This window comes from Mirounga leonina, unplaced genomic scaffold, assembly GCF_011800145.1.
Source record: "Mirounga leonina isolate KUSES-001 unplaced genomic scaffold, KU_Mleo_1.0 Mir_197, whole genome shotgun sequence".
In the NCBI taxonomy this organism is placed as follows: Eukaryota; Metazoa; Chordata; class Mammalia; order Carnivora; family Phocidae; genus Mirounga; species Mirounga leonina.
The window spans coordinates 3,194,953-3,220,812 of NW_023270494.1; the positions used below are offsets into that span (position 1 = coordinate 3,194,953).

A 25,860-nucleotide genomic window follows, 5' to 3' on the forward strand; every position below is an offset into this window, starting at 1 on the left:
CCTTCGGCTCAGGTCATGATCCCAGAGTCCTGGGATCGAGTCCCACATCAGGCTCCCTGCTCCTTGGGAGCCTGCTTCTCCCTCTGCCTCTCTCTCTCTCTCTCTCTCTCTGTCTCTCATGAATAAATAAATAAAATCTTTAAAAAAAATAAAAATGACCATTAAGTTAGATTTTCTTATATTTCTCAAATCCTCTATTTATTGATTTTTTTTAAGAATATGATTCTAAGGGCACCTGGGTGGCTCAGTCATTTGAGCGTCCAACTCCTGATTTGGGCTCAGGTCATGATCTCAGGGTCATGGGATCGAGCCCCAGTCCGGCTCTGCGCTAAGCACAGAGTCTGCTTGAGATCCTCTCACTCTCCCTCTCCCTCTGCCCATTCCCATGCTTGCACACGCACTCTCTCTCTCTCTAGAATAAATAACTAAATCTTAAAAAAAAAAAAAAAAAAAAGAATGTGATTATTCTATCAGTTACTGAGAGAGGTGTGTTAACATTTCCTACTATGATTCTGCATTTGTTTTTTCCTGTTCATTTGCCTTTACGTATTTAGAGGCTGTGTTATTAGGTACGTGTAGACTTTAAATTTACCTTCTCTCTTCCTGGTGAATTGACTGAGCAATCATCGTGAAATGACCACCTTTGTTTCTAGTAATGCTTTATGCATTAATGTCTACTTTGTCTGATGTGATAGTTTTGTGGGTTTGTTTGGTTTTGTTTTTTTTTTTTAGAGAGAGAGCAAGACAGAAGGCACTCACACATGCATGAGCAGGGTGGGGAAGGCCAGAGGGAGAGGGAAAATCTTTTTTTTTTTTTTTTAAAGATTTTATTTATTTATTTGAGAGAGAGAGAATGAGAGAGAGAGCATGAGGGGGGGAGGGTCAGAGGGAGAAGCAGACTCCCCGCCGAGCAGGGAGCCTGATGTGGGACCCGATCCCGGGACTCCAGGATCATGACCTGAGCCCAAGTCAGTCGCTTAACCAACTGAGCCACCCAGGCGCCCAGGAGAGGGAAAATCTTAAGCAGGCTTCACGCTCAGCGATCAAGCAGGGGCTCAATCCCAGGACCCTGAGATCATGACCTGAGCCAAAGGCAGACACTTAACTGACTGAGCCACCCAGGCGCCCCCAAGACATCTTTTTTAATATATATACAGGCACTGTTTGTTTAGAATTACCACCCAATTTACCATTTTGTCATTCATGTCTGTGTTTCTGACCTTCCCTCTGGAATCACACTCATTTTGTGCAGGTTTGCCATTGTCAATGGCTCCCAAGTTTTTTTGCTTGAAACTGTCTTGATTTTTTATACTGTCATTGGGAACGGAACTTTAGATCAACAACTGTGACTTTTCAGTCCTTCAACTGTGCCCTTCCCCTCTCACTTGGCTTCCACTCCTTCTGTCCAGAGGTCAGCTGTCGGGCTCATTAGTGCTCCTGGGAAAGAAAACATTCCCCTGTGGTTCAGCTTTCCTCTTTGTCTTTGGTTTGTAATGGTTTCCCCACCGTGTCCATGCTGGACGTGCCCTTGCTTTCATTCATGCTGCTGGGGATTCACTGAGTTTCTCGAGTCTGTGCCTTCGTGACTTTCATCCATCAGGTGAAAGTCTCAGCCGCTTTCTTCTCAAATACTGTTTCTGTAGCATTCTTCTGTGTCCCCTTCTGGCACTCCAGCCACCCACACGTTGGGCTTTCTCACTGTCCACCCTGTGCGGATGTGTTCTCCATTGTGTATTTCCCCTCCCTTCATCTCTCCATGCTCCTTTCTGAATATCTTCTTCTGACTCATCTTCCAAGTCACTGATTTTTCCCTTCAACTCTGTACAACATGCTGGCATGCTCCTCCACAGAGCCCTTCGTGTCTCTTCTTCTGTTTCTCACTTCTGGACGTTCCTTTTGATTGATTATTATTAATTAGTATTAGTTTCAAGTTCTCTGCCACAATTCTGTCTTACCTTTATCTCCTCAAATGTAGCAAGCACAGCTGTTCCAATGCTTGATTGTGATAATGCCACTGTGAGTTTCCCACCCAACCCCCCCACCCCCCGCATGGCAAGCATGCAATACACACTTGTTGGATATTTTTAGTAAGGAGGATCTCAGCCCAAATGGACGGCTCATTTGGTGGCTATCTCAATTAAACCTTTGGAACGTTTTCTTATCTTTCAGCAAGGAGGTTTCCGAGTTATCTAGAGTATACAGACTTCTACTCTTATTTGTGAAAATCTCTAAATTGGAAATTTCTTGTCCTTGCCTGACCATCTGCATAAAGAGAAATGGGCTCTGCTCCATTCTGCCCTAGGAGGAGCTAGTTACCAGGGCCAGCTGATGTAGGACATCTGAGGTCACTACGCCTTTCCAAGCCCTACTCCAGCTGTGTGGGGACATCAGAGAGAAAGGCATGGTCCTCAATTAGCTGTTCCTTGTGGACTGCTTCCCTTGGCACCTGAGTCAGCCTCCTGCGTTTGTGTGATCTCATCCAACAGTTGGTTCCAAAATGCTTGTTAAGTAATGCTCTTGGAAGAACTAAGCCTGACAATCCCATCCCACCTCACTGAACCCTGGGCCCTGACCCCCTCCTGAGCCATGCCCAGAATAATGAGCCTGGCTCTGAAGGTCGCCTGTCTGGAGCTCCAGGACTCCCCAGGCCTCAGCGGAGAAGGGCAAGGCATTCTAATGTGTGTGTGTGTGTGTGTGTGCGCGCGCATGCACCCGCATGTGTGTTTATAACTACTGAGATATAATTTACAAAACATACAATTTGCCCGTTTCAAGTGTGCAGTCCATGGTTTTAGTATATTCACCCAGTCACATGACCACCCCTACCATCAATTTTAGAATTTTCATCACTCCAAAAAGAAGGGCGCCTGGGTGGCTCAGTCGGTTGAGCGACTGCCTTCGGCTCAGGTCATGGTCCCAGGGTCCTGGGATTGAGTCCCACATCGGGCTCCCTGCTCTGCGGGGAGCCTGCTTCTCCCTCTCCCACTCCCCCTGCTTGTGTTCCCTCTCTCGCTGTGTCTCTCTCTGTCAAATAAATAAATAAAATCTTTAAAAAAAAAAAAGAAAAGAAAAGAAAACCTCGTCCCTGTTAGCACTCACTCCCTTCCCCCAAACCTCAGCCCCTGGAAACCTTTAATCTACTCTCTGTCTTTATGGATTTGCTGGTCAGGACATTTCACATAAGTGGAATCATATAATAAGTGGTCTTTTGTGACTGGCTGCTTTCACTTGGCTTCGTGTGTTTGAGGTCCATCCGGGCTGTAGCAGGTTGTCACTACTTTCTTTATAGTTGAGTACTTCTCTGTCGTACAGACAGACCACATTTTGTTCATTTATTCATCACCTGATGGACTTTTGGATTGTTTCCACTTTTTTTATTATGAATAGCGCTGCCAAGGACATTCATCCACAATGTTTTCTTTTCTTTTGGGTATACACCTAGAATTGGAATCACTGGGTCACCTGTATGTAGCTCTATGTTTAATATTCTGCGGACACGTAAGACGGTTTTCCAAAGTGGCTGCACCATTTTACCTTCCTGCCAGCCGGGTCGGAGGGTGCCAGCCTCTCTCCATCCTTGCCAACATTTGTCGTTTTGATGACAGCCATCCTGTTGGTTGTGAAGTTGCATCTCACTGTGGTTTTGACTTGCATTTCCCTGGTGGCTAATGATACTGAGCATCTTTTCAGGGATCTATGGGTCATTTGTCAGTCTTCTTTGAGAAACGTTTATTGAGACCCTTTGTCTATTTTTTAATTTGTTTTTTTTTTAATCATTGAGTTGCAAGAGTTCTTAATGTACTCTGGATATAAGTGCCTTATCAGATCTATGATTTACAAATATTTTCTCCCATTCTGTGCTGTCCCTTCACTTTCTCAGTCATGTCCTTTGAAGTCCAGAATTTTAAATTTTGGCGGTGTCCGATTTATCTATATTCCCTTGTGTTACTTGGGGTTTGGTGTCACATCTAGGAAACCACCGCCTGATACAAGGTCATGATGATTTACAGCCATACTTTTTTCTAAGAATTTTGTACTGTTAGCCCTTATATTAAGAACTTTGGTCCGCTTTGAGATAATTTTTGTATATGGTGTAGGGTAGGGATCCAGCTCCACTCTTTTGCATCCGGAGGCATCTTGTTTTATTTATTATTTTTTTGTTACCTTTTTGTTGTTGTTGTTGTTTTCATGATCTGGGAGAAGGTCTCATTTTATTCCCATTACTAGGGCCCCAAAAACCCAGTTTGCCATCATGCCATCACGTTCTCGCACATGGGCGCGCACACACACGATAACCCCATAGGATGGGGAGTGCACGCCTCACCGCTCCCACCCCTGACTACGGAGCCTCCTGAAAGTCGTAGCATAAACAGTTTTCTCCTTTGGCTGAGTCATCAGCTGTCTCTACGCCTTTTTGCTAAAACACTAGTATTTGTTTTGCCGCTGAGTTTATCAGGTCTTTTCCAGGAATGGCTAGTCAATGCCTTACTAGCCAAGGTCAGGGCACAGGAGAAGGGGCCTATGCAAAATAAACAGTTTTGTGGGGGGGAGTCAGATGGAGCCGATAACTAGGTGCCATGTATGCAACTCTTCTGAGAAGGCTACATCCATGTCGGACTGTAGTTAACATCCCCGAAAAGTCCTCTGGAAGGCAAGTACCCCATCTTATGTGTCATGATGCCCCAGCACCTAGCACCACAAAGCAGGTGCAGGGTAAATATTTGGAGAGTGAGAAATGCAATCAGGAAGGGAGTGGAAAGACAGTGGCAGGAAAGGCTGGGTGTGGGGGGAGCTCAAAGCGCGAGAGAAGGCATTGTGTGGGCTTGGGAGCAGGTACTGCCTCGTCTCCCATGTTGGCTTGGCGGGGGATAGAACAGGTGTTAACAAAGTCCGTGTGACTGTACCCCAAGGCAGTGGGCACCTGGAGGAGGCTGACCCATTCCTTCCATTCTTCTTTGGGGAATACCCTCAGCCCCTCCTCCTAGCTGCATAGAAGGCACTTCCTTCTATGGATGGCCGCGGCTCTGTGGAGGCGGTGTCTGCTCTTTGTCTTATAGGGAGCAGAATTGTAGTGTCTGCCGGTTCCCACCTGGCCCCAGCCCAGAGCTGAGCACAGGCTGATCCTAGAACCAGGCAAAAGAGGACACTGCACTCCCTGCTGGCCATCAGGCAAGGGCCCTGGCTGCTAACCCAGTTGACAAGCCGTAGAGAGAAGAGAAAGGAACATCTGCTCTTCACGGCTTGAGCACGAAGGAAGCTGTTGGTGGGGGTATTCAAGCCTGCAGATCACTGTAGTGGGTTGAGTTGTATTCCCCCAAAAAGTATGTCTGAGTCCTCACCCCTGAGACCCATGACTGTGACCCTACTCGGAAATAAGGTCTTTGCTGATGTAATAAGCATCTTGAGAGGAAATCATCCTGGATTCAGGATGGGCCCTAAATCCAATGTCAGGTGTCTTAATAAGGGAAAGGTCTGACAGGCACAAGAAAGAAGGCCACATGAAGATGGAGATAGGCAGAGATCAGAGTGACTCAGCCACCAACCACAGAATACCGGGACCACCGGAAGCTAAAAGAAGCAAGGAAGAATCCTTCCCTAAAGACTTGGGAGGAAACAGGGCCCTGTCAACACCTCAGTGTAGGAGTCCGGGACTCTAAAGCTGCGAGAGAATAAATGTGTGTTGTTTCAAGCCATCGGGCTTGTGGCGGTTTGTTACGGCAGCCCCGGGACCCAGATCACACTTGCCCAAGCCCTGCCTCCTGCCCGGCCGCTCGCAGGCTCCGCTAAGCACAGGATGCCCAATGCGACCATGTCCAGCTGAGCCTATAAAGTGTGTTCCCCCGAGGAACAAGGCCGTTCCGGGCCCAGGCTGTGCCCACTGGCTACCTATATTCCCAGGTGCCAAGCTGGGGACCCCCAGGCTTCCAACGGGCAGTAGGTGGGGTGCAGGGATGGGGAGAGGAAAGAGGAGGATTTGGTTCAAGGAGCAAACTGAGGAGGCCGTGATGCTGAGACACGTGGTCCAAGTTTAATGTTTTCTGAAAGAGCATTGGGGACAGCACAAAGCAGGAGGAGGGCACTCTGCTCACCAGCACACCCAGAGAAACTCCATTTTTCAAGTCTGACCAGTAGAAGTCCTTCAGAGGGAAGGATGTGCAGACCCCAGACCGGGTGGCAAGGCCCAGGGAAAGCAGAGGAATGGGTCAAGACCAAGGGTCACCAGGCGGTGGGAAGGAAGGTTCCTGGAGGGGCTCGGGGCCCAAGCAGGTAGGAGCAGGACCCTGGCCCTGGGCATTAATGGAGAGAGGCAGGGAAGGGCCACCCAGCCAAAGCCACCCACAGGCCAGAGCACCAATTCCAGGCAGCAGCCCCTTCGGTCACGTCTACACCCCACCTCAGAGAGAGGGTTTTGCCTCCAGTGGTTGAGACATGCCTTATCTCCTGGGCAGAGGGATGGTGCCCCACGGGGGCTCAGAGACAGGTAGAGGGGGAGCCTTCCAGCCCCTTCTGGCTCTTCCCTGCTCTGGGGCCCAGAGGAAGCCCCTCCCATGTTGTCTTGGGCTGCTGACCAAAGAGGCCTGGGGGAGAGCCCTGGGGCTGCCGAGTGTTGAACCCTCTGGGCAACAGGACTCAGAGATGGTGTGCAAGGAGGTTTTGTAGAAAATATTATCTAACCATGACCCTGCTACAAAACGAAGGCCGCAGTGCCTTCCGTAGCTGACCTGTCTGGAAGGAGGAACGCTGGGGTGACAGGCATGAAGGCCCTGAGCAGGGCTCCTGGGCAGTAGGGGGGTGTGGAGCAGAGCCGTGCCGGGAAGGATGGCTGTGCCGTGGATGTATTGAACTTTGCTCCTCATGGAAACATCTGCAGACCCAGGGGCTCCTGACGTCCCCAGCTGCACTCAGGAGTCTGTGGGTTCCGGCAAGCAGGCTGCTTCTCTCAGCCCAGAGACCAGGGCCAAGGGCTGAAAGCTGACATTCGCTACCTGAACCCGAACCCCCTCACTATTGTGGCTCAGAAATACCAGCTGAACCCGCGGGCAAGGCCAGGATGTCCCCCAGACATGGATGTCAGCCCAGCTGTTGTCCAAGAAGGCTCATACGTGGCCTAAGAGGGTCCCCACGCCCTCCACCCCTTCCCCCATGGCCCACCGCGACTACTTCAGGTCTTCTGGAACATGCAAGTCAGGCGAGAGCAGCCTCCCCGGGGAGTCAGTGCTGCTGGAGCAGAGGCAAAATTACACCTCCCTTTTCCCACATGGCTTGCCTTTGCTCCTTTCACACACTTTAGCATTTCCCTCATTATTTCCAGCCCTGGGAGCAAGGAGGACTCTGGGACACCCTGCCGTGTGGCAGCCTGCCCGCGGGGTCGCCTAAGGATATGCGCACGGAGGGGAGCTGGAAGCCCCCCCACCACTCCTCGCAGGTGCCTGCCCGCTAAGCCCACCCAGGAGCCTGCGTGGCCGGCAAGCACAGCTGCTCTTGTTTCCCCTTCCTTGAGGGGCGTCTTGTAGAAGGCCGCGAAGCCGGGGCGGTGGGGTGGGGAAGCCAGGCCTGGGGAGGGGCCGCAGCGAGCACAGCGTGGGGCCGCGGGGCCTCCGGGCTAGGGCTCCGCGGCGTGCTTGACCAGGTAGCCACTGAAGGTGATGTAGGTGTCAAACTCGTCACTGAAGATGGCGTTCTCCCGCTCGCCCTTGAAGAGGCGCACCCAGACCTCGTCCTGGTCCCGCAGCTCGAGCATCAGGCTCTGGCTCTGCATGATGCTGCGGTCGCTCACCTGGGCGTACAGGATCACCACCTCCTCCCCGTTCTTCATGATGTGCAGGTACGTCTCCTTCTGGTTCCAGGTGTGCACGTTGAGGCTGAAGAAGTAGATGCCCGGCACGTAGCAGTAGAACTTGCCCGTGAACATGTTGAAGTGGCCGTAGAGATTCACGAACTCCGTGTCAAAGATCACGGTCTGGTAGTAGTCGTTGCTGTGCAGAGGCTTCTTGCGGCCCACCGAGAAGGCGGCATAGTGGTTCTTGCAGCGGTCCCCGGGGGCCCCCATGGACCCCTTCTGCCCTTTGGGGCCCACGTGGCCCCTGGCGCCCACGGAGCCCGTCTTGCCGTATTTCCCTTGCAAGCCTCGGTCTCCCCGGTCACCCTTCTCACCTAAAGGGCCAGGAAAACATGCGGTGTCAGGCAAGCTGACCCAATTGTAAGGAGTGTTCTATTTTCATCCAGAAGCAATCATTCCCCCCCCCCCCCCCGGGTAGTCCTGGAAAGAAAAGGGAACATGGGGGTTTGTCCAAATGCAACAGGCACTGCAGCCAGGTGCATGGAGGACTCGGAACAAATGAACTGCAGATGTCAGGCTCGCCCCAGAGCTCCTCAGTCAGATCTCGCAGGGCTGTGTGAGGTTATCTGGACCACGGGGGCCCAGGGCATTTCAGAAAGCAGGCTGGGGTGGAGGGGGCGGGGCCCACTGAGCCTCTAAACAGAGGTTACAGAGGCTCAGGTGCAGCCTGGGATGAGACCCTCCTCCTGTCCTGGTCTTGCGGGCCTCTTTCCAATCTCTCCTCCTGGCGAGGGGGCAGAGCCTCAGATGGGAGTTTCTCCTCCTTCACCTCTAGAGGATAGCCTGCCCCTGCGCTGGGCCCTGCGGGAGCCATTCTGCACCCGCCTCATCCACCCTAACCGCTGCGTCTTCTCCCCGCTCAGCACAGAGCACCCCCCACTCCCGCCCAGGGGTAGCTCCCCTTGGTGGCTTTGCAGCCGTCCGACCTTTCAAGATGGTGATGTTGATCTGCGGCATGGGGATGGCCTGGTACACGGGGCTGCCAGGGTCACAGCAGCGAAAGCACCGGGAAGCAGGGGCCTCCTCACCCTGCCTGGGGCTGTACTTTTCATGGTTTTCTTCATCCCTAAGGGAATAAAGGCGTTACAGGGAAGGCCACGAGCTCTGGGAGCTGGGACCTCCTCTCTCTTCTGCTGCCGGAGGGTCTGGTCTACCTGCACGCCTTCCCTCTGGCCTGGACGTGCCAGACTGTGTGCTCTTTCCCTGACACAGACCGCGGTGGCTCTGGGCGAACTCTGGGACCCTACATGAAGTTTCCGGAAGAGCTCGTCTGCCTTCTGCTCATGGCAATACTCGTGATGGAAACAGTGACTACCAAAACGGTGCTAATTTTAGGGCCCCGCGAGACAGAGGCTGCTCGGCGAGATCTGCCCCTCCGGGAGGGGTTTCAGATGATGTGTGACCAAGCTGTGGGTCCCCTTCGTGCCACTGTGATCCCAGAAGATGCGACATTAAGCTGACTCATTTGGAAATGATCTCCGGGATTCCTTGGAACGGCAGCCCCTGGAGAGCCACCCTACTGTTTACGAGGGACACCGGGCAGGGTGGCCGCTGACGGCTCCACGCTGCCACCTTGTGGCACCCGCTGCTCGTTCTGGCCTCTGCTCTTTGCTCCAGGCTCTGGAGCTGTGACATCTCTGAGAAGGTCCCTCCATCTCAATGGCCGCTTCCTTCTCTAGCTCTGCTCCTGCTTTAAAAACCCAGACAATCCAGGAAATGGGTCTGTACCCCCTAAATTCACGCCCCACAAGCACTGGGCTCCCAGGTGGACCCCCACCTCTCGCCGGAAGTCCCCATCTAGGGTCAGCAAGCCCCACAAAGGTGATGTGTCCAAAAGTGTCGGCCCGTCGCTCTGCCCCTGGAAACTTCTCTTTCCAAACCCTCTTCACAGCACCATCACTGGTTGCCCAGGATGGAATCTGAGGCTCATTCAAGAGGCCTCTCCAGCCTCGCCACCCAATTCTGAGGATCACAAGGTCCTGAGCAGTCAGCACGCGCCCCCCCACCAAGGTACCTGCAGAAGCTGGGCCTTCAGGCCTCCCCATCTCTGGGGGACCATTACCATTCTGACTGCTCTCCTGGAATCCGCCTCTCTCCACACCTCCCATTTATCCTGCCTCCTACAGCCTTCTTTCTGGAATGTCATGACATTGAAACCTCTCCATGACGTCCCCACCCCCTTCAGGATAATCCCTCATGACTCCCTGTAGGATTAAGTTCAGGAGAGACCCCTCCCCACCAGGCTCATCTCCCCTCCCCTTCCCACCCTCCAACATCAACCCCACTACCCCAAACCCACCTAGCACGGCCACACCCTCCTCCTGCACTTGGGATGCTCCCCAGGCGCAGGTATCCTTCAAGATGCGGTCACTCCTTTGCTCATTCTCTCCCCCCACCCCCCCCACCCCCAGCATTGTGGGCACACTTGCACTACAGAGCCTACCTCACTGCGCTGGGTCATGTGTGTCTGCTTCCCCATGGCCAGAACTGTCATTTGTGCATGTCCCCCAGTGCCTAGCAGATGGCCAGACCAATAGTAGGCACTCAGTGTTGATTGAATGAAAAGTGAGGAGAGGAGGAAGAGAAGGAGGAGGAAGGGGAGAGGAGGAAGGAGAGGAGAAGGGGGAAGAGGACGAGAAGGAGGAAGAAGAGGAGCAGGAGGAAGAAGCGGAGAAGGAGGAAGAAGAGGAGGAGGGGGAAGAGGAGGAGAAGGAGGAAGAAGAGGAGCAGGAGGAAGAAGAGGAGGAGGGGGAAAAGGAAGAGGAAGGGGAGAAGTGAGGGGGGAGGGGAAGGGGCTGAGGGGGAGGAGATGATGGATGTCAATGTGTCCCACACCATACTCTGAAGATAGCCTGAAGCCTTGGGTATCGAGTCAACCCAAAACTCAAAATAATGAAGAAATTCAAAGCATCAGCCTGTCTCCCAGGTGTCTAGGACCTCACATTTGATGAATGACAGTTTCATGAGCAATCCTAAGCATTTTGTGCATCCCTACTAAATATTCCAAATAGCCCAAAGTCTCTATATTATCGAAGGTCACATCCACGAAGAGGATGCCATTCAGGAGAAATTCATGACTTTCCGAGAAAAGCACAACTTCCCTGCCGGCCCTGAGCAATCCTCTCGCACTGGCAGCCTGATCAGATGGTCAGGGTCCCCGGACCGGCTCACGGCAGCGTCCCTGCCTCCTACTTATAGGTAGCACTCAGAGCCCTGGAAGATATTCTCGAAGGACAAAGCTAGAATAGAAGGACAGACAGAGGGCTGGGGTCGGGGTTTGGGGGAAGGCTTTACCTAAGGCTGTGGCTGCAACACTGTACAGGAACCCAGTCCCTTTGGGGTTAGAGCAAGGTGGGTCACTGTCCTCACTTTCAGATAAGGCCCCGGGGTCACTGAAAGGAGAAAAGGCTGGGCTGTCCTCCGGGACCAGCGTCGGCAAGGACACTTCCTCAGCTCTGGCTATGGCTCCTTCGCATCCAGCCCCGAACAAGCCCCCCTGGGGTGCCCTGGACCCCAGGCTCAACCCACCCAACCCAAGCCCCTGCATCCACACCTCCCCGTCTCTCACCTCTCAGCGTGGTCCAGCGGCGGCTCCCTGGGCCCCTCCCGCTCCTGCAGCTCCTGCGGGCCCCGTGGCACACGGCCCAGCGCCGGGCCACAGGCGAAGGCCAGCAGCAGGCAGCATGCCAGCACGAGTCTCAGTCCCCGGGAGCCCATCTTCCTGCCGGTCCCTGCCGGGAAACACACGCGGGGAAGGACACGGGCTGGGGCGGGCCCCGCGGAGAAGCCAGCGCGAGCTGTGGCCAGACTCACGAAACCCGGAACGCTTCAGCCACGGCACCTTCGGGGAGGGCGACCACACACACGTACGCTCACACTCACACACTCCCGCACGTTCTCCACGCGCTCATCCGCGTACGCTCACGAACTTACAGCACGTGGGCCCGTGGACTCAGTACTCACGCGCACGCACCTCACACGTGACAACGCCAGCACATACATGCACCTCCTCTTGCACTTACACGCTTGCACCATCCTAGCACATTCACTCATACACACTCATACACCTCAGTGCACACACACCCGTGTGCATGTTCTCACCCGCTCGACACACTCCCACACTCCCACACTCCCACACGCATTCGGCACGCTCAGTACCTGTCTGCACACTCTCACACACGTGTGCCCACGTGCACACTCGCACACCCACGTGCTCTCACACGGCCGCACGTGCGCGCACACATTTGGCCCGTGGAGCCTCAGCCAGCTGGGCTGGTGCTGGAGCTCTCAGGCGAAAGCTCTGGACAGCTCCGCAGCCAGTATGGAGGACCGTCCTTCTAGAAAGACGTGTCCACTGTGGGTCCCCAGTGAGCCCATTAGGGGGCAGTGCTTGGGCTTCAAATAGGCAAAACATCCCATCCCTTTCCACCGTTGGAGGCATCTACCCCAGCTAACTCGGGGAGCATTTTCCACAGTCTGGAGTCAGAGGTCCCGCGGGCCTGGCTGTTCGCGGCGGGCAGGGAAACCTCCCCACGGCAGGAGCGCGTAACTGGTCAATCCAAACCCATCTTGGTTCACCAAAACATGCAGTGCAGCACCTCACAGGCCCAGTGAGGACAGAGGGTTCAACCCTTTCAGCTGCCCCCTGAGAAACGGAGGTCTGGGGGAGTAAGAACCACCCACCCCTCGAAGGCCAAGTTACAAGTGGGATCCAGGTCGCTACTGAGAGGCAGATCTCGAAAGGTCCCATGTCTGATCTTTCTTTAATTCCTCTTTTATGTTTAAGGACAATTAAATCCCAAGACAGATTCCTTTTTTTGTCAGGAATCATCTACGCAGATGAATGCTCCTTTTGTTGGCTGGGGGAGGCCGTGGGCTTCCCTCAAACACCCCATTGCTCGGAGAACTTCTAGCTGGTGGGGCATGACCTTGTAGCTAGTAGGTCGACTTTTGGGCTTTGTTCTTTACTCTGCATGTCGGTGGGCTCGCTGTTACAGTGCTGAAGAGAGGCTGCTCTGGGAGGCCTCCCTGCTGGAGCCCCCACGCCAAATCAAGAGAACATGGGGGAGACAGAGAGCTGGGAACCAGAGCCCTGGGACAGAAACAGCAGGAGCCAGAGGCTCTCTGGATGGATCCTCAGAGATGTGATGAGCCTCTGAGCTAGGGAGGCTGCCTCCCCAGAAATCCCTTCCTCCCTTATCACCCACACCTCTGCTGGGTCTTCAATTCTCTGCATGACTCCCCACCTCATCCACTGCAGTGGATCAGCGGGGCCTCCTCACCTTTGAGTTCTCTACCAACCAACCATCCCTCCCAAGCGTCAGGGCCCAGAGACCTGCCCAGTGGTCAAGAGACTACTTGGACCAGCCCCCCACTCAGAATCTCTACTGTACATGTTTATGTGGATTTATAAAATACATATTAAAATTATCTACCTATCCATCCATTTGTCCATTGTCCATCCATCCACCCATCCATCGTTTCTCCTTGGCAGAGCATGCATGACACCCCAGTCTGTCCCCACTTTTAGGCCACGTTGTACAGCACCCCTCATCTTGTGCTCAAGCTCCCTGCTTTGCAGACTTTCATGTACACACATACCACCTGGGAAATCTGGTTAAAATGCAGATTCTGATTCAGCAGGTCTGGGACAGGGCTTGAGGGTCTGCATTTACCAAAAGCCCCAGGTGCTGTCAGTGCTCCTCGGCCTCGGACCATGCTTTTGAATCCCAGCTTCCAGCCACTCCCCTAAACTCCTGGCATCTGTCCACCCACACACAACCTGCTCCCCTGGCCAGGAGTTCCCATTCTCCTCCTCTCTTCTATTAAAAACCAGCCTCATAGGACCTACAGCTGCCCCAGGCGCTATGCTGAGTGTCCAGGCATCATCTCAACTGACTCTTCTGACCTTATAAGTCAGGGTTAGGTCTGAGAACACTTCCTAATTAGTCATTCTTACCCCACCAGCGGCCTCAGAGGGGCCTGCGGTGAATCCTTCAAGGAGACAATATTCATCCATTATTATACCAAACTTACAAACGAGGAAACAGAGATGTAGAGAAGTTGATTAGCCTCAGACTGCCCAACCTCTAAGTGGGGGCTGGAGGGGGCAGTGGATTTTACTTCAACAGGCTGCCCTCAGATCATATCAGTACCCTACCTGGTCCTCAAGACCCAACTCAAGCACCTCCTCTTCCTCCCGAGGCCTTCCCAGACCCTCAGTTGGCAAAGCCTCTCTGTCCCCTTTTCAAATTTTGTTTTTCCTGTTGTCTCATTCTGCAGAGTTTTGCTTGGCCTATAAGATTCTGCACAGCAGACCCTGACCTCCTGGTCTTGTTCATCTTGGACCAGCCGAGCATCCTGCAGCACCCTGAACTTGATCGCTGCCCAACAAATGTTTGTGAAATGGACTTTTCTAAAGTTGTTTATTTCCCTTTTTCTGTATTTCCTCTGTTTTTCCTTGGCACCTCAATAATTACTCTTTTTTTTCCCCCTCCTTTAAATGCCAAGCTTGCATCACTTGAAAGGAAAAGAGGTTTTCCTTTCTTCATTTTTTTTTTTCTGAATCCAAAGTAATATATATTCATCTGACTTTTCATCCTGAAAAGTCAGGAGATAACAACAAACACACATAAAAAGCTACCTCGGATTCTTTAGTCCCCAGGGTTTCTGAGCCTCGGCACTATTGACATTTGGGGCTGACTCACTCTTTGTTGTGGGAGGTTGTCCTGTGCGCTGCAAGATATTTATCAGCATCCCTGGACTCCATGCACTGGATTCTACTGACAACCCCCGACTCCCAGTTGTGACAGCCAAAAACGTCTCCAGACTTTGCTGGAAGTCTGTACCCTGGGAAGGCAGAAATCCCCCTAGCTGAAGGTCAATGCTCTAGCCCCAGTGGGAGCACCATTTGGCACATTGGTATGTCTCTTCCTAGTCAGGACCTGGATGCAGCCGCCTTTGGGGTGATGATATCAGTGGGGAGGGAGCCGGCAAGGAGTCAGAAGCACCAGGCTGACAAAGTGAAGGGCAGCAGAGGCTGGTGGTTCTCCTCAAGAACCTCCTCTTTGGGGCCAAAGCAAACCCTGAGTGAAATCTTTCCTTCTTCAAAAATATCTGAAGAGCCATTTTACCAAGTCCCAAAGAAAAGTCAGCATCATGACATTATGATCATTTTAGTCACTTTTGGGCAAAAACAATATTGCCCAACATCCAACCAAACTTGACTCCAAATCACTTTTAGTAATTTCCAGTGAAATGAAGTCACCAACAGAGGGCGAGGCTTTGCCCCCAGGAAGATTCGCTCAGAAGACCACGTTGCACCCAGTGAAGGCAGGGCCGGGCCCCCGGGACTTCTTGGCCAGTGGTGTGTAACCCTCACCATCTAGCCCACACGGTCCAGTCTCCAGGCTGTCTTGCGGTCAAGGCATCTGAGGCCAACTGCAACGTGACTCAAGTTCCTGACTTGCCGTTCTCAAACCTTGTGAAGAAATTCGTTTGCCAAATCCCATGGCAACTCCACAAACACCTTTTTCCTCCTACTCCCTGCCCCAGAAGGCCCGTAGCTCCTCGGCTCCTCTCCCATCTAGCTCCAGCTTAGCCTCCCCCCAAGAGGAAGAACCCCCTTTGCAGGACTGGGGGTGCAAAAGGGGGAGCTGGGCCACTTACGGGGTCTGAGAACACTTCCTCGTTAATAATTTTCATCCCTTTTCATGGGATGGACGCGGGGTGAATCCTTCAAGGAGACAGTCTTCAGATCCACACTGCAGTTTCCCGGTGTCTGTTTAAGATCCGTCCCACCGCCCTCCGTGTTGCCCTGCCTGGGATCTGCCAGGAAACTCCCAGAGCCCGGGCGCCACATGTTTGGGTTTGGCCACGATGCCACACCCAGCCCAGTGCCATCTGACAAAAGCATTTATAAACATGGTTTTCCCTCTTCCTTAATCCTCAGCGGGTGACCAGCTTTTCCGGGAGGCAAGAAGCCTAGGATCTCCCTGGATAAGAAGTTTAGAAGACAAGGGGCGCCTGGGTGGCTCAATCGGTTAAGCGGCTGCCTTCGGCTCAGGTCATGATCCCAGGGTCCTGGGATCGAGCCCCACATCGGGTTCCCTGCTCAGGGGGGAGCCTACTTTTCCCTCTCCCTCTGCCTGCCTCTCTGCCTACTTGTGCTCTCTATCTCTCTGCTAAATAAATAAAATCTTAAAAAAAAAAAAAAAGAAGAAGAAGTTTAGAAGACAAGACATTTCCTCCCTCTAGGCAGAACATCTTGCATGGGCCTAGACTCACCAAAGGCCCACGATGTGCCCAGCCTTGTGTCGGAGCTCGGGAGAGAGCGATCCTACCATATGTGAAATTCCCTCCCTGACCTCGAAAAGATTACAGTCCAGTGAAGAGACAGATGTGCACTCAATCGCAGCTCAAGACAGAATGGCGAACGTGGGATCAAAGTGGTAAGTGCGTAACGAAGGTTCAAGGATCCAGGGCGACGGCCGCTGGGCCACGTGTGGCTATTTCATTTTAAACTAATTAAATACAATTAAATAAAATTCAAAGTTCAGTTCCTCGGCCACACTAGCCGCAGCCTGAGATGTTGGTAGCTGCATGCGGTTGGTAGTTCCCACGCTGGACGGCACAGAACAGAGTGTTCCGATCATGGCAGGAAGTTCTATCGGACCAGACGGTGTCAGGGGGGGAGGAAGCAGGGCTCAGAACAAGCCGCCAGCCAGAAATCTGGGAGTCGTTTGGGCTTCTTCCTCTCATGCATCCGCCACATCAAATCAGTCACCCACCCCCTTTAATATCTCCTGAAGGTCCCTCATCCTTTCTGCCATTTGCCTCCAGGTGATGGTTTCCAGGAGCTCTGGCTGGGGCCCAGACCTCAATACACCCAAGACAAATATCTTTGTCTGGCTTTTCCAGTGCCTGGACATTACCCCAAAATCTTACACAGGGCTCCAGAGGAAGTTGGCATAAAAGGAGGCTTTCTCCCACACCTCATGGCTTCTAGGCCAAGAATGCAAGTTAGCGCGGCACGCGGTCACTCCTTGTTTCAGCGTGGTGTCAACCATGCTTGCGCCGCCGCGGCCCCCTCCGCGCATCTGCTCCTGCCACCTCCCGCTCCCCGGCATCCTCCCAACCAGAAAGGAAGCTCCCAGGCTGCCCCCCTCTGCTTTGACATCTGCTGGAACTCTCCCACTGAAGAGCTCAGAGCTCTCCAGCAGCTGCAGGAAGCCTGGTCGGTTTAGATCCTGGGGTGCCCAGGAAGGAGAGAGCGCCGTGTTGGGGTGTCCCTCTGGCCCTGATGACCATCACGTGACCCCTGCTTTCCTTCCCCAGAAGCCGTTCGTCATGCTAACTTTCCTCTCACCTAACTCCTCTGGTGACGGGAAGGAAGGAGGCAGAGTGACTTCCAGTTGATAAACGACGTTTGCTCACCAGTTTCAGAAGCCCATTTAATATCTAATTTCCCCTTCTGTAGCCGGGCAGCCTAACTGGCCCCAGACCCTTCCTGCCCCGCGCCGCCCCCCCCCCACCTGCCCCTGCCCCGTAAAGGAGGCAGCGGTGGGGGCATGACGACCCCTCATTAAGGGAACGTTGGTCAGTTCCTGCCTGGAACAGAGTGTTCCGATCATGGCAGGAAGTGCCTCTCCTGAATCTTTCTTTTCCCTTCTCCAAGGAGCTGGCTTAGAGAAGTAGGATTTACTTTTTAAGGTTTTGGGGTTTATTTGGTGACCTCCAAAGCACACAGCCAGGGGTGGAGATGGGGTCTTTTAGAGCTACTTACTGGTTAATAAGCAAGGGCTAACTCTTCCCCGCCTTGCAGAGAGGCTGGCTCGGGACCAAACAGTAAAGAAAAGAGAAGGCAAGCGGTCCCCCCATCCTAAAACTTCTCCATCTCTTCTGGGCCAACAGTGCCTCGGCAGGGAAAGGCTCACCTGGCGCCGAGAGCGGGCGCGGGCTTCCGCCCAGGCCCCGCAAACAGCAAGACCACGTGGGCTGCAGGCGTCGGGCCTCCGGGGGCACCTGGCCAGCCCAGCCTCCCCAGCTCCGAGTCCATCCCAGTGCAAACAAAGACCTCCTTGACTAGAGCACTGTCCTTAGATCACCTCCCAGCTGTCAGGCCTTGGGCTGCAGGCTCGCCCTTGCTCTGAGAACTGCATGAGAGAGAAGAGCCCCCCACAGCTTGTGCCCTGCCGTGAGCCTGCTCTGCAGGTGGCCTGGCCCAGGGCCCGCTTACCCACAGCGGGGACGCCCTCGGGGTCTGTACAAGCAGTACTAATGTCTTCGGTTCTTCTGGGACCTAGACATCACCCCAACATCCCACAGACACCTCCCGAGGAAGCGTGGCAGAAGATAGAAATTTGTCCCACACCCAGTGGCTTCTAGGTCACGAATATAATTTAGCTCAGCCTGCAAACAGTGCTGGGCCGGCCACCTCCTCTTCCGTCCCTGCTCCAGCTCAGCCTGTCTCCCAGCATCTGTCCTTCACTGTCTGTCCACTGTCTCTCCCTCAGGGACAGGTGTCTCCCAGACTATGGCCTCGGCCATCAGCTCCTCCCCCTCAAAACACACTTTTCTGTCACTTTTTACAGTGACACCTCCCCAGTCCTTGTCCCCACCTCGGCCTGGCCAAGGAGCTCTCGGCCCGCGCCCCCCAGAACAGTGGCCACTAGCCCCTGCTAAATATAAATTCATTAAAATTAAGCAAAATGAAGAATTCTCAGCCGCACCAGGACGTTTTAGGTGGCCGCCCTCTCGGACAGCACAGCTGGGAGAATGTTTCCATGGTGGCAGAAAGTTCTACAGGACAGCTCAGGTTATCTGTCTTCTGACCACCTGCTCTCCGCTCTGCCCCCTGCTCTCCACCTCGAACCCCTAGTTAACTCTGCTCCTGTCCCCACCATACCTGCTTCTGAAGCTACAGCCGCCGCTCACACGGGGCCCCCAGGCCAGAAATCTGGGGGCCATGCGACCCTGCCTCTCACGCACTTATCACCTCTCATCCATCAGCCAGCCTCCCGAAGGCCTCCGGTCCTCTCCTCCCCAGCCCATCACCTCTTCTTTCTCAGCCGCCCGCTGCTCTGTCTCTCCTCCGTCTCCCCACCTGCTCACCAGACGCACCTTGCAGAACTGCCAATGCGAATTCCACCCTGGGTTTAAAAGGCTTCCCGTGAAAATAAGGAAAATGTTTAAACCTGGAGCTTCACCACCTGGCTCCTGGCTCACCTCTGGCCGCGTCGCCGCCCGGCTCCAGCCATCTGGAGCTGTTCACGGCTCTGCTCGCAGACCCAACACCAGCCGCAGGCTCTCCTCTGTTTGTCCCTTCCCCCACCACCTTCTTCATCCACCACGTGTTCTTCAGAGCACAGTCTGAGGGCATTCCTCCAGGAAGGCACTCCCCCAGCATCCGGTAGGGTCTACCCCCGGATCCAGGAGCCCCCCCCAGGGAGCTGTGTCTCCTCTCACTTACGTCCCCAGTGCCTGATGTCTGATGGTCCACCCTGATGGAACTCCACACTCACCTTTCAGCAGAGCCAATGTGCAAACAGGACCCCAGGATCCCACACTTTCTGCTAGGGCCTCAGGGCGTTCAAACCTCTCTCTAGCTCCAGGGAGGGGGCAATTTGGGGAGAGAGGAGGGAAGGGAGGAGAGTGACCCAGGGTGGGCTCTGGAGGGCCGTCGCAAGGCTGAATCCTCAGATGCTCCTCTTATCTGCGCTCCGAAAATCTCTTGCTTCATAAGGGCTACGAGCCCTTGCCTCCATTACCAAGGTTACAAGCCACCTAACCTAGAGATGTGTGCTTCGCAGAAAGGCAAATAAACAAACAAACAAACAAGTGGGGGAGGAGCAGCTTCAGCCAGCTAACCAATTAACGACCTCTGTAAACAGAAGACTGCCGACGTGGAGCGATGTTCCTGATGAGTGAAGGCTGGGTTGGAAACACACGCACCATCAGTGCATGTCCATGCACTCAGCCGCTGGGATCTGAAGGCCACCCACCTGGCTGCCAGCAGCAATTATCTCTGGGCAATGAAAACAGGGATGTTTGCCATTCTCTTATTTTGGCTTCTCTGATTTTTTTCTTCTCTAACAGGCACATATTTTTTTTGCATTAAGTACACGTTATTTTCCACTTAGAACAATGACAAATAAACCCCACCCTGGGGATTCAGAGAGCATTTAGCGTATTCCAGGGGATTTGACTCTAAGCAAAGAGAAGGACGACGAAGGAGGGGCTTGGGGACAAGCAGGGCCGCGTGGGGTATAAACTGACCTAGCGCGCTCAAGTCTGGAGTTCCGGCACCAGCTGGATGCCAGGGACAAAGGGCAATAAGAAGGAAATACAGCCCCCCCCCCCCCCCCGCTCGCCCCCGCCCCCACCCCCGGGAGCAGAACCCCTGGAGTTACCATGGATACAGGTTAGGCCAGGGAGGGCCACCTAACTTGGACCAGAGTCAAGCCCGGTAGAGAGATCACGTTTTCTAAGAGGGAGGATTTCTTCTGTCCTCGACACGCCCCTCCCTGGTGGTATTTGCTACGAAGTCCATGGAACCGAAGGAAGCCAAATCCTTGAGCCCATCCTTAGGAATCCTGTGAAATGGCCAAGCGAGTTAATGGGCCCAGGAGCAGCTCCGTCATTTGTCAGAGGTTCCCTCTAAAAGAGCCCTACTACTGTTGACTAAGTAAGCACCTACTGTGTGCCAGGCTCCGGGCACAGTGCTTTCCGGATGCCATTGAGCTTGACCCCTACAACGCACCTCGATGTCTCAGATGAGCAAATGGGCTCAGAGTGAAGGAGCCGCTCACCCCAGGCCCCACAGTGGGGAGGTGTGTCTGACAGCAAAGTGCCTTCCATCCCACCTCAAGGGGCCTCCAGAAAGATGCCAGGTAGGCAGGCTCATCCTGCCAAACCACAGTCCAGCGGGCGCTCCTGCCTTTCTGGGTACCCACCTGCGTAGCTCACTCGGCTAAGGCTGGAACGGGAGCAGTGGCGTTTGGCCCTGAGGAATTTGTATGCCAGCCGAGCCCTTCCATTCATTCATTCATTCACTCATTCATTCACTTAGCAGATTATTGAGCACCTGTGTCAGGCATGGTGGGGGCACAGGGGTCCATGACAACGATTGTCACTGAAGCCATGTGCTAAGATCTCCCTGTTGCCACCTTAAAACCCACCACTGAGTTGAATTCCTTTGGATTCAGGCACAGAATCACCAAGAACCACCCCCGCCACCACCCCACACCTCAAAATGTCAGAGGTGTGGGAAGTGTGACCCGTTGAATGTGCATTTTTAGAGCCTTGCTTTTGCAAGGTAGAGAGAAACAGACCATTGGTGAGCTCTGAGAAGGAGAAGGAGGGGGAAGCCCACGTCGTGCAGGGATAGCGAATGGTCTCACCTGGCCCCCAGTGCTCTCCGATGGCGAGAAGTCAACTAGAGCACTGGGTTGCAAAGGCCAAGTGCAGCTAGCAGGAACCGAAGGTGTAAAGAATTGATGTTGCGGTGGGGAGCAACGTGGGTGCCCTGTGTCTGCGCATCCCTGGGGGTGCTGCCTGGGCATTGGGCTTGGGTGGAGCCCCTAGCGGAGGCTCCTGCAGAGAGGGCGCCGACGCAGGAGAATGTAGGAGCAGAGGAGGGAACAAAAAGGGGAAGCTGGGCATCGGGTTCCAGTTCACCTCCCCAGCTGCCCAGGTCTAGCTCTGCTTGCTCTGTAGGTATTATTCTCAAGGGATCCTCAAGCCGAGCTCTATGACCACTTTACAGAACAATGGGTCTTGCTCTCATAGCCATACCTTCATGGGGAAGGAGGGTGTCCTGAATGCCAAAAGACCTGAGAGCCCCAAGGCCACCCCCAAACCACCCATACCCACCCATCTCTCACTAGAACCCACTTTTAGACTCCTCACAAGAAGAAAGGGTGCAAGTGTTTCCGAGCACACCCCATGCTCCAACTCTGCAGACCAGCCACACAAACCTGCAGGGCCCAGCCCAACTTCTGGCCTGCACACGCCTGCAAATCCACCAGGGCTGGCAGCTCCCTCAGGCAAGGTCCTTTTCCTTCCCTGGTCCCCAGGGGAGAGGGCGGCTGGTAACCAGATGGCCCCACTTGGGATGGGGGTGCAACCCCAAGCAAAGGGTTTGGGGAATTTCCCAAGCATGGCTTTACCTGTGGCCAGCAGCAGCCCTTGACCAGGCCCTGGGCACCAAGAGCTTGACTTCCCCACTCCCCCAACTCCCCCCACTGCCTGCCCCGCCTGTCTGCCTCTTTTTCCGGCCTCCCTTCCCATCCAGCCTCCCTGCCCGCAGTCTCCAGCCCTGCTCCGTCTTGTTTCAAGGAAAATTCCTACAGGAGCCAGGGAGATGGTCAGACACTGAGGCCCAGCCTGGCCCACAGCCATCTTGACAGCCATCCTGGACAGGGCGGGACGCCCCAGGAGGACTGTGCCAGTCCGGTCCACAGCTGGAGAAGTGGCTGACTCCAGGGGCCTGCAGGGGTGGGCAGTAGGGGGCCTCCGTGCCTCTGCCCACACCCATCCCACTTTGAGCCCGGTCCCGGAAAGAAGCGTGGGCAAGAATGAGTGGCTGAAAAGGATGCCGGGAGCTCTTGTCTCTTGCTCACGGGACCTCTCCGTTGCAACTTTGACGAATAGCCAGAGATAAAGATGCCCCCACCAGGGCTCAAGGGCTCCTGCTCCTGCCCACACCCCTGAGTCCCTCCCCAGGAGGCAGGAGGATGAGGGTCAGAGGACACCGGATGCCACAGCAGAAGCCCAGCACAGGGCTTGCAGAGCAGGAAGAGAACCGGCTAGCCCGCTTCCGCACGTCCATGCTGGAGAGCAGGACTGACCCTGCCCGGCTGAGGACCCAGGCACAGATGCCCTGGCAGGGCCCTGAGAATCCCGAATCCTAGGCTCGCTGGGCTGCCCTGAGAGAGAGGGCGGAAGTGCCTTGTGCAGGCTTTGATGATTCTTTTCCAAACTGTTCTCCGAGTGGGCAGACCGAGTGCAGAGTCAGGGAGATACCCATAGTCCTGTCCAGGGGACTGCCTTTTCTCACTTGACTTTAAGAAAGAGAAGGCAGATTTCAGCAGGTAAAAACAGGAAAAAAAATTAATAACCCTAGGCCCACGCAGTAGTTACACCACCAAGATGAAGCGCCTGGGCGGGGGGGTGGGGAGCATCACCTCAACCTAAGTATCCATGGGCTCTCAGGGCAGGGAGGCGAGGCTGCTTCTGAAACACCCATTTTCCTCTCCAGTGGCTCAGCAGAGTTGCCTTAGGCGCGAGGACCTTTCTATTCTTCCTTTCCTTTGTGAACTGTCACCCCCACCCTAGGGCCTTTGGAGTCCCAGCCCCACCCCAGTTCCAGAACAGAGTCCCCCACACAGGGCCAATCCCTGCAGACAAAGCCCCAATGACAAGCGTATGTCCGGTGAGGACGCCCAGCAGCACGACTGTATCTACAAAATTCTTTTCATCTTTGTTTTGATGGGTGAAGTTAAGTGCCAGAATATTTGGTTTATGAGTCATGCTAATTACAGCTTGGGGGTAGGAGGGCCAGAGGCACCAGGAAGAACAACAGAAAGAAGCATGTTCTGAAAAAATTATGCTGTGCTGGGTTTGCCCTATGAAGAGGGAGCTGGCTGTGCACCTTTCTGGGACCACATCAGCTTCTCAGCACCCACCTGTGAGGGTGCCCCTTGCTGGCTGGCTGCACCTGTCCTGGACAGGCAGTAACATCCTCAGACCAGGGGAAGCCCCACCCAAGACCTCCTGCACCCGCATCTCTCTGTCTCCCTGACCTCTTGCTCACTGGGAGCACTTCTCTTGACATTACAAGAGGCTCAAGGGAGGAGGGAGAGACTAAGAGGGGAGGGTGGGGTCCCTGGGAAACAGAACCTGGCTATACTTCCTGCCCCTGGGCACTTTCTCCATGGACAGCTGGGAGGCGGGTATTTGCAAACTTAAGCAGCTCAGGTCCCAGCCTCGGCTTGGAGAGCTGTGCACCTTTGAGCAAGTTACACCCCTTCTCTGGGCACAGAGATGCAGGTCCTCCAAGGGGTCCTCCATCTACTGCGTGTGGGCAAGTCATGAGCCTCTCTGAGCTCTTCAGCAGTGAGAGTGCCATTGATAGAATCGACGAGAATTGAATCCACATCTGCTCAGCGCCTGCCATGTGGAACACACACGGCTGCCATTTACCCTAAGCTCCTCTCGGCTCTCAGGTCAAAAGGGAGAGTGGGGAAGGGAGATGGGACAGGATAACTCAAGCCTCGGCCTCATCTCCCCTTCCTGTGTGTTTCTTCCCTCCTCTAGTTAGTGGGACATTGGGCAGGCCTCTCCCAGCAGCAAACGCAACAGTCAAGTGCATGTGTTTGCAACCTTGCATGTGGGGCTGACTGCGTGCTTTCCTGCACTATAAAAAGCAAAGGCCTAGCAGCCTTGGAGGACCTCACATCCTCCCCCGGGGACCCAGGATGTAGTTGTGGTTGAGAAAACTCAGTTTCTCAGGACACGCCTCATTTTCAAAGCTTGGAAAGAAGCAGCTCTAGAGTGCCGAACTGCCTCCATATTCCTGGAAACTCAGTGAGATGGAAGAGACAGACGAGTCGCGGAGGGAGGCTGCTTCCTCCCTCCCTTCCAAGTGGACCGGGAGGGCCCGTGGACGCCCACAGAGGACACGGGGCTGCCCAGGAGTCAGCGCGCTAGCAACCAGGCTAACACGATGTGGGTGCCCAGGGCAGATGGGGATCACACCTGTCCCCGTGAAAAGCCTAGAAAAACACGGTGGTACGTGGGGTCTCGACATAGAGAGGCTTTGGAGGTCCAGAGGCTTAACGGCAGCTGGGTGACTCGGCCCTAGGCCAGGGATGGTTCTGAGTGGTGCAGGCAGCTCAGGAGAGTCCCCCGGGAGAAAGGGAAATGACTTTCCCCTGTCCATGCTGAATCCCCTCCAGGAGCACCAAGGCCATTAGGTGCGGGGGCCAAAGTCAGCATTTCCTGTTCTGTGTGGGGTCCAAACTGGCCACCAGCAGGGCTGGGCAAACCTGTCTCTCAGGTGATCCAGGCAGTATCGGGATGGGGGGCCCCCGCTTGGTACAGAGGGGACTTGGGTACCATTCCTTTTTCTCTCACGCCTAGAGAAGTGTGAAGCAAGATAAACAGCCCACAAAGAAGAGGCAGGCACAATCATTCCTGACAGCATCCGGCTGCCACAGAGCCCCTGCTCCCTCGTCCCAGCGGGAGACGGAGCCCCTGCTCTCCACTGCACCTCCGGGCGCCGGACCAGCCCCGCAACTCCCGGTCCTTCTGCCCCTTGTCACGGCTGGCACCCCGGTCCCTCCCACTCCGCTCTGGCAACCCCCGCGCTGAAGCCGTGAGCAAGGGTGGAGCAGCCTGCGTCCTGTCCCGCCCGCCAGGGCCCCCACCTACCTCCAGCTGGCGTCCTGCAGCGGCCTCTCGGGGCTTAGAGCATCTCCCAGCGGCGGGGCCTCCTCCCAGCCAGGTCGGGGGTGGGAGGGGGAGACCAGACTTGTCAGAGGAGAGAGCCAGGAGGACAGAAAAAGTCCTCTGGGAAGAAGGTGCAGAAAGGGGGGTGGGTGCAGGCGACAGCGGGTCCCTGCCTTCCCGGCACCTTGACCTCCTCCGTTCCGAGGTCTGTCTGGCCAGAAGCGGAAGCGCGGTTTCTCGAAAGTCAAGGAAGAGACGAAGAAAGCAGGGCAGACTCATAAAGAGCAAACCCCAGCCAGATGTGAGCGGGGCCGCGGAGCCTCCAACGCTCCCAGCGCATATTATCCAAACAGCGGCCGCCGAGGATTAACTGTGTGTGTGCCCGCGGGCAGGGGAGAGCCAACACCGCCCTCCTCCTGGCCAGTCCGGGGAGCCGGCCCAGGCTGGGGGCCGTGGGTGACCACTCCCAGCCTCTGGAGGTCCCTCCAGGTGTGAGGGCGGCTGGGGGCCCAGGACAGAGAGGGTGGGGGACCCCGAGTTGCTGGGTGGTGGGAGATAGGTTCCAAGGA

General features: G+C 54.7%; 1 protein-coding gene across 3 annotated transcripts; it reads right to left on the reverse strand.

The window, feature by feature from the left end:
- Window positions 1-6,006: 6,006 nt before the first annotated feature.
- Window positions 6,007-25,636, reverse strand: C1QTNF1 (C1q and TNF related 1). 3 transcript variants are annotated; one of them, XM_035025862.1, is made up of 4 exons: window positions 25,274-25,636; window positions 11,409-11,571; window positions 8,767-8,906; window positions 6,007-8,154 (listed from the first exon to the last, which is right to left on the reverse strand). In XM_035025862.1, exons 2-4 carry the CDS (start codon window positions 11,555-11,557, stop codon window positions 7,604-7,606), a joined length of 840 nt encoding a protein of 279 aa, XP_034881753.1. In that variant the 5' UTR covers window positions 11,558-11,571; window positions 25,274-25,636; the 3' UTR covers window positions 6,007-7,603. The 3 variants fall into 3 exon arrangements, with proteins under 3 accessions (XP_034881753.1, XP_034881754.1, XP_034881752.1); XM_035025863.1 differs by lacking the exon at window positions 25,274-25,636 and adding an exon at window positions 15,509-15,897; XM_035025861.1 differs by lacking the exon at window positions 25,274-25,636 and adding an exon at window positions 14,548-15,471.
- Between the last annotated feature and the right edge of the window lie 224 nt (window positions 25,637-25,860).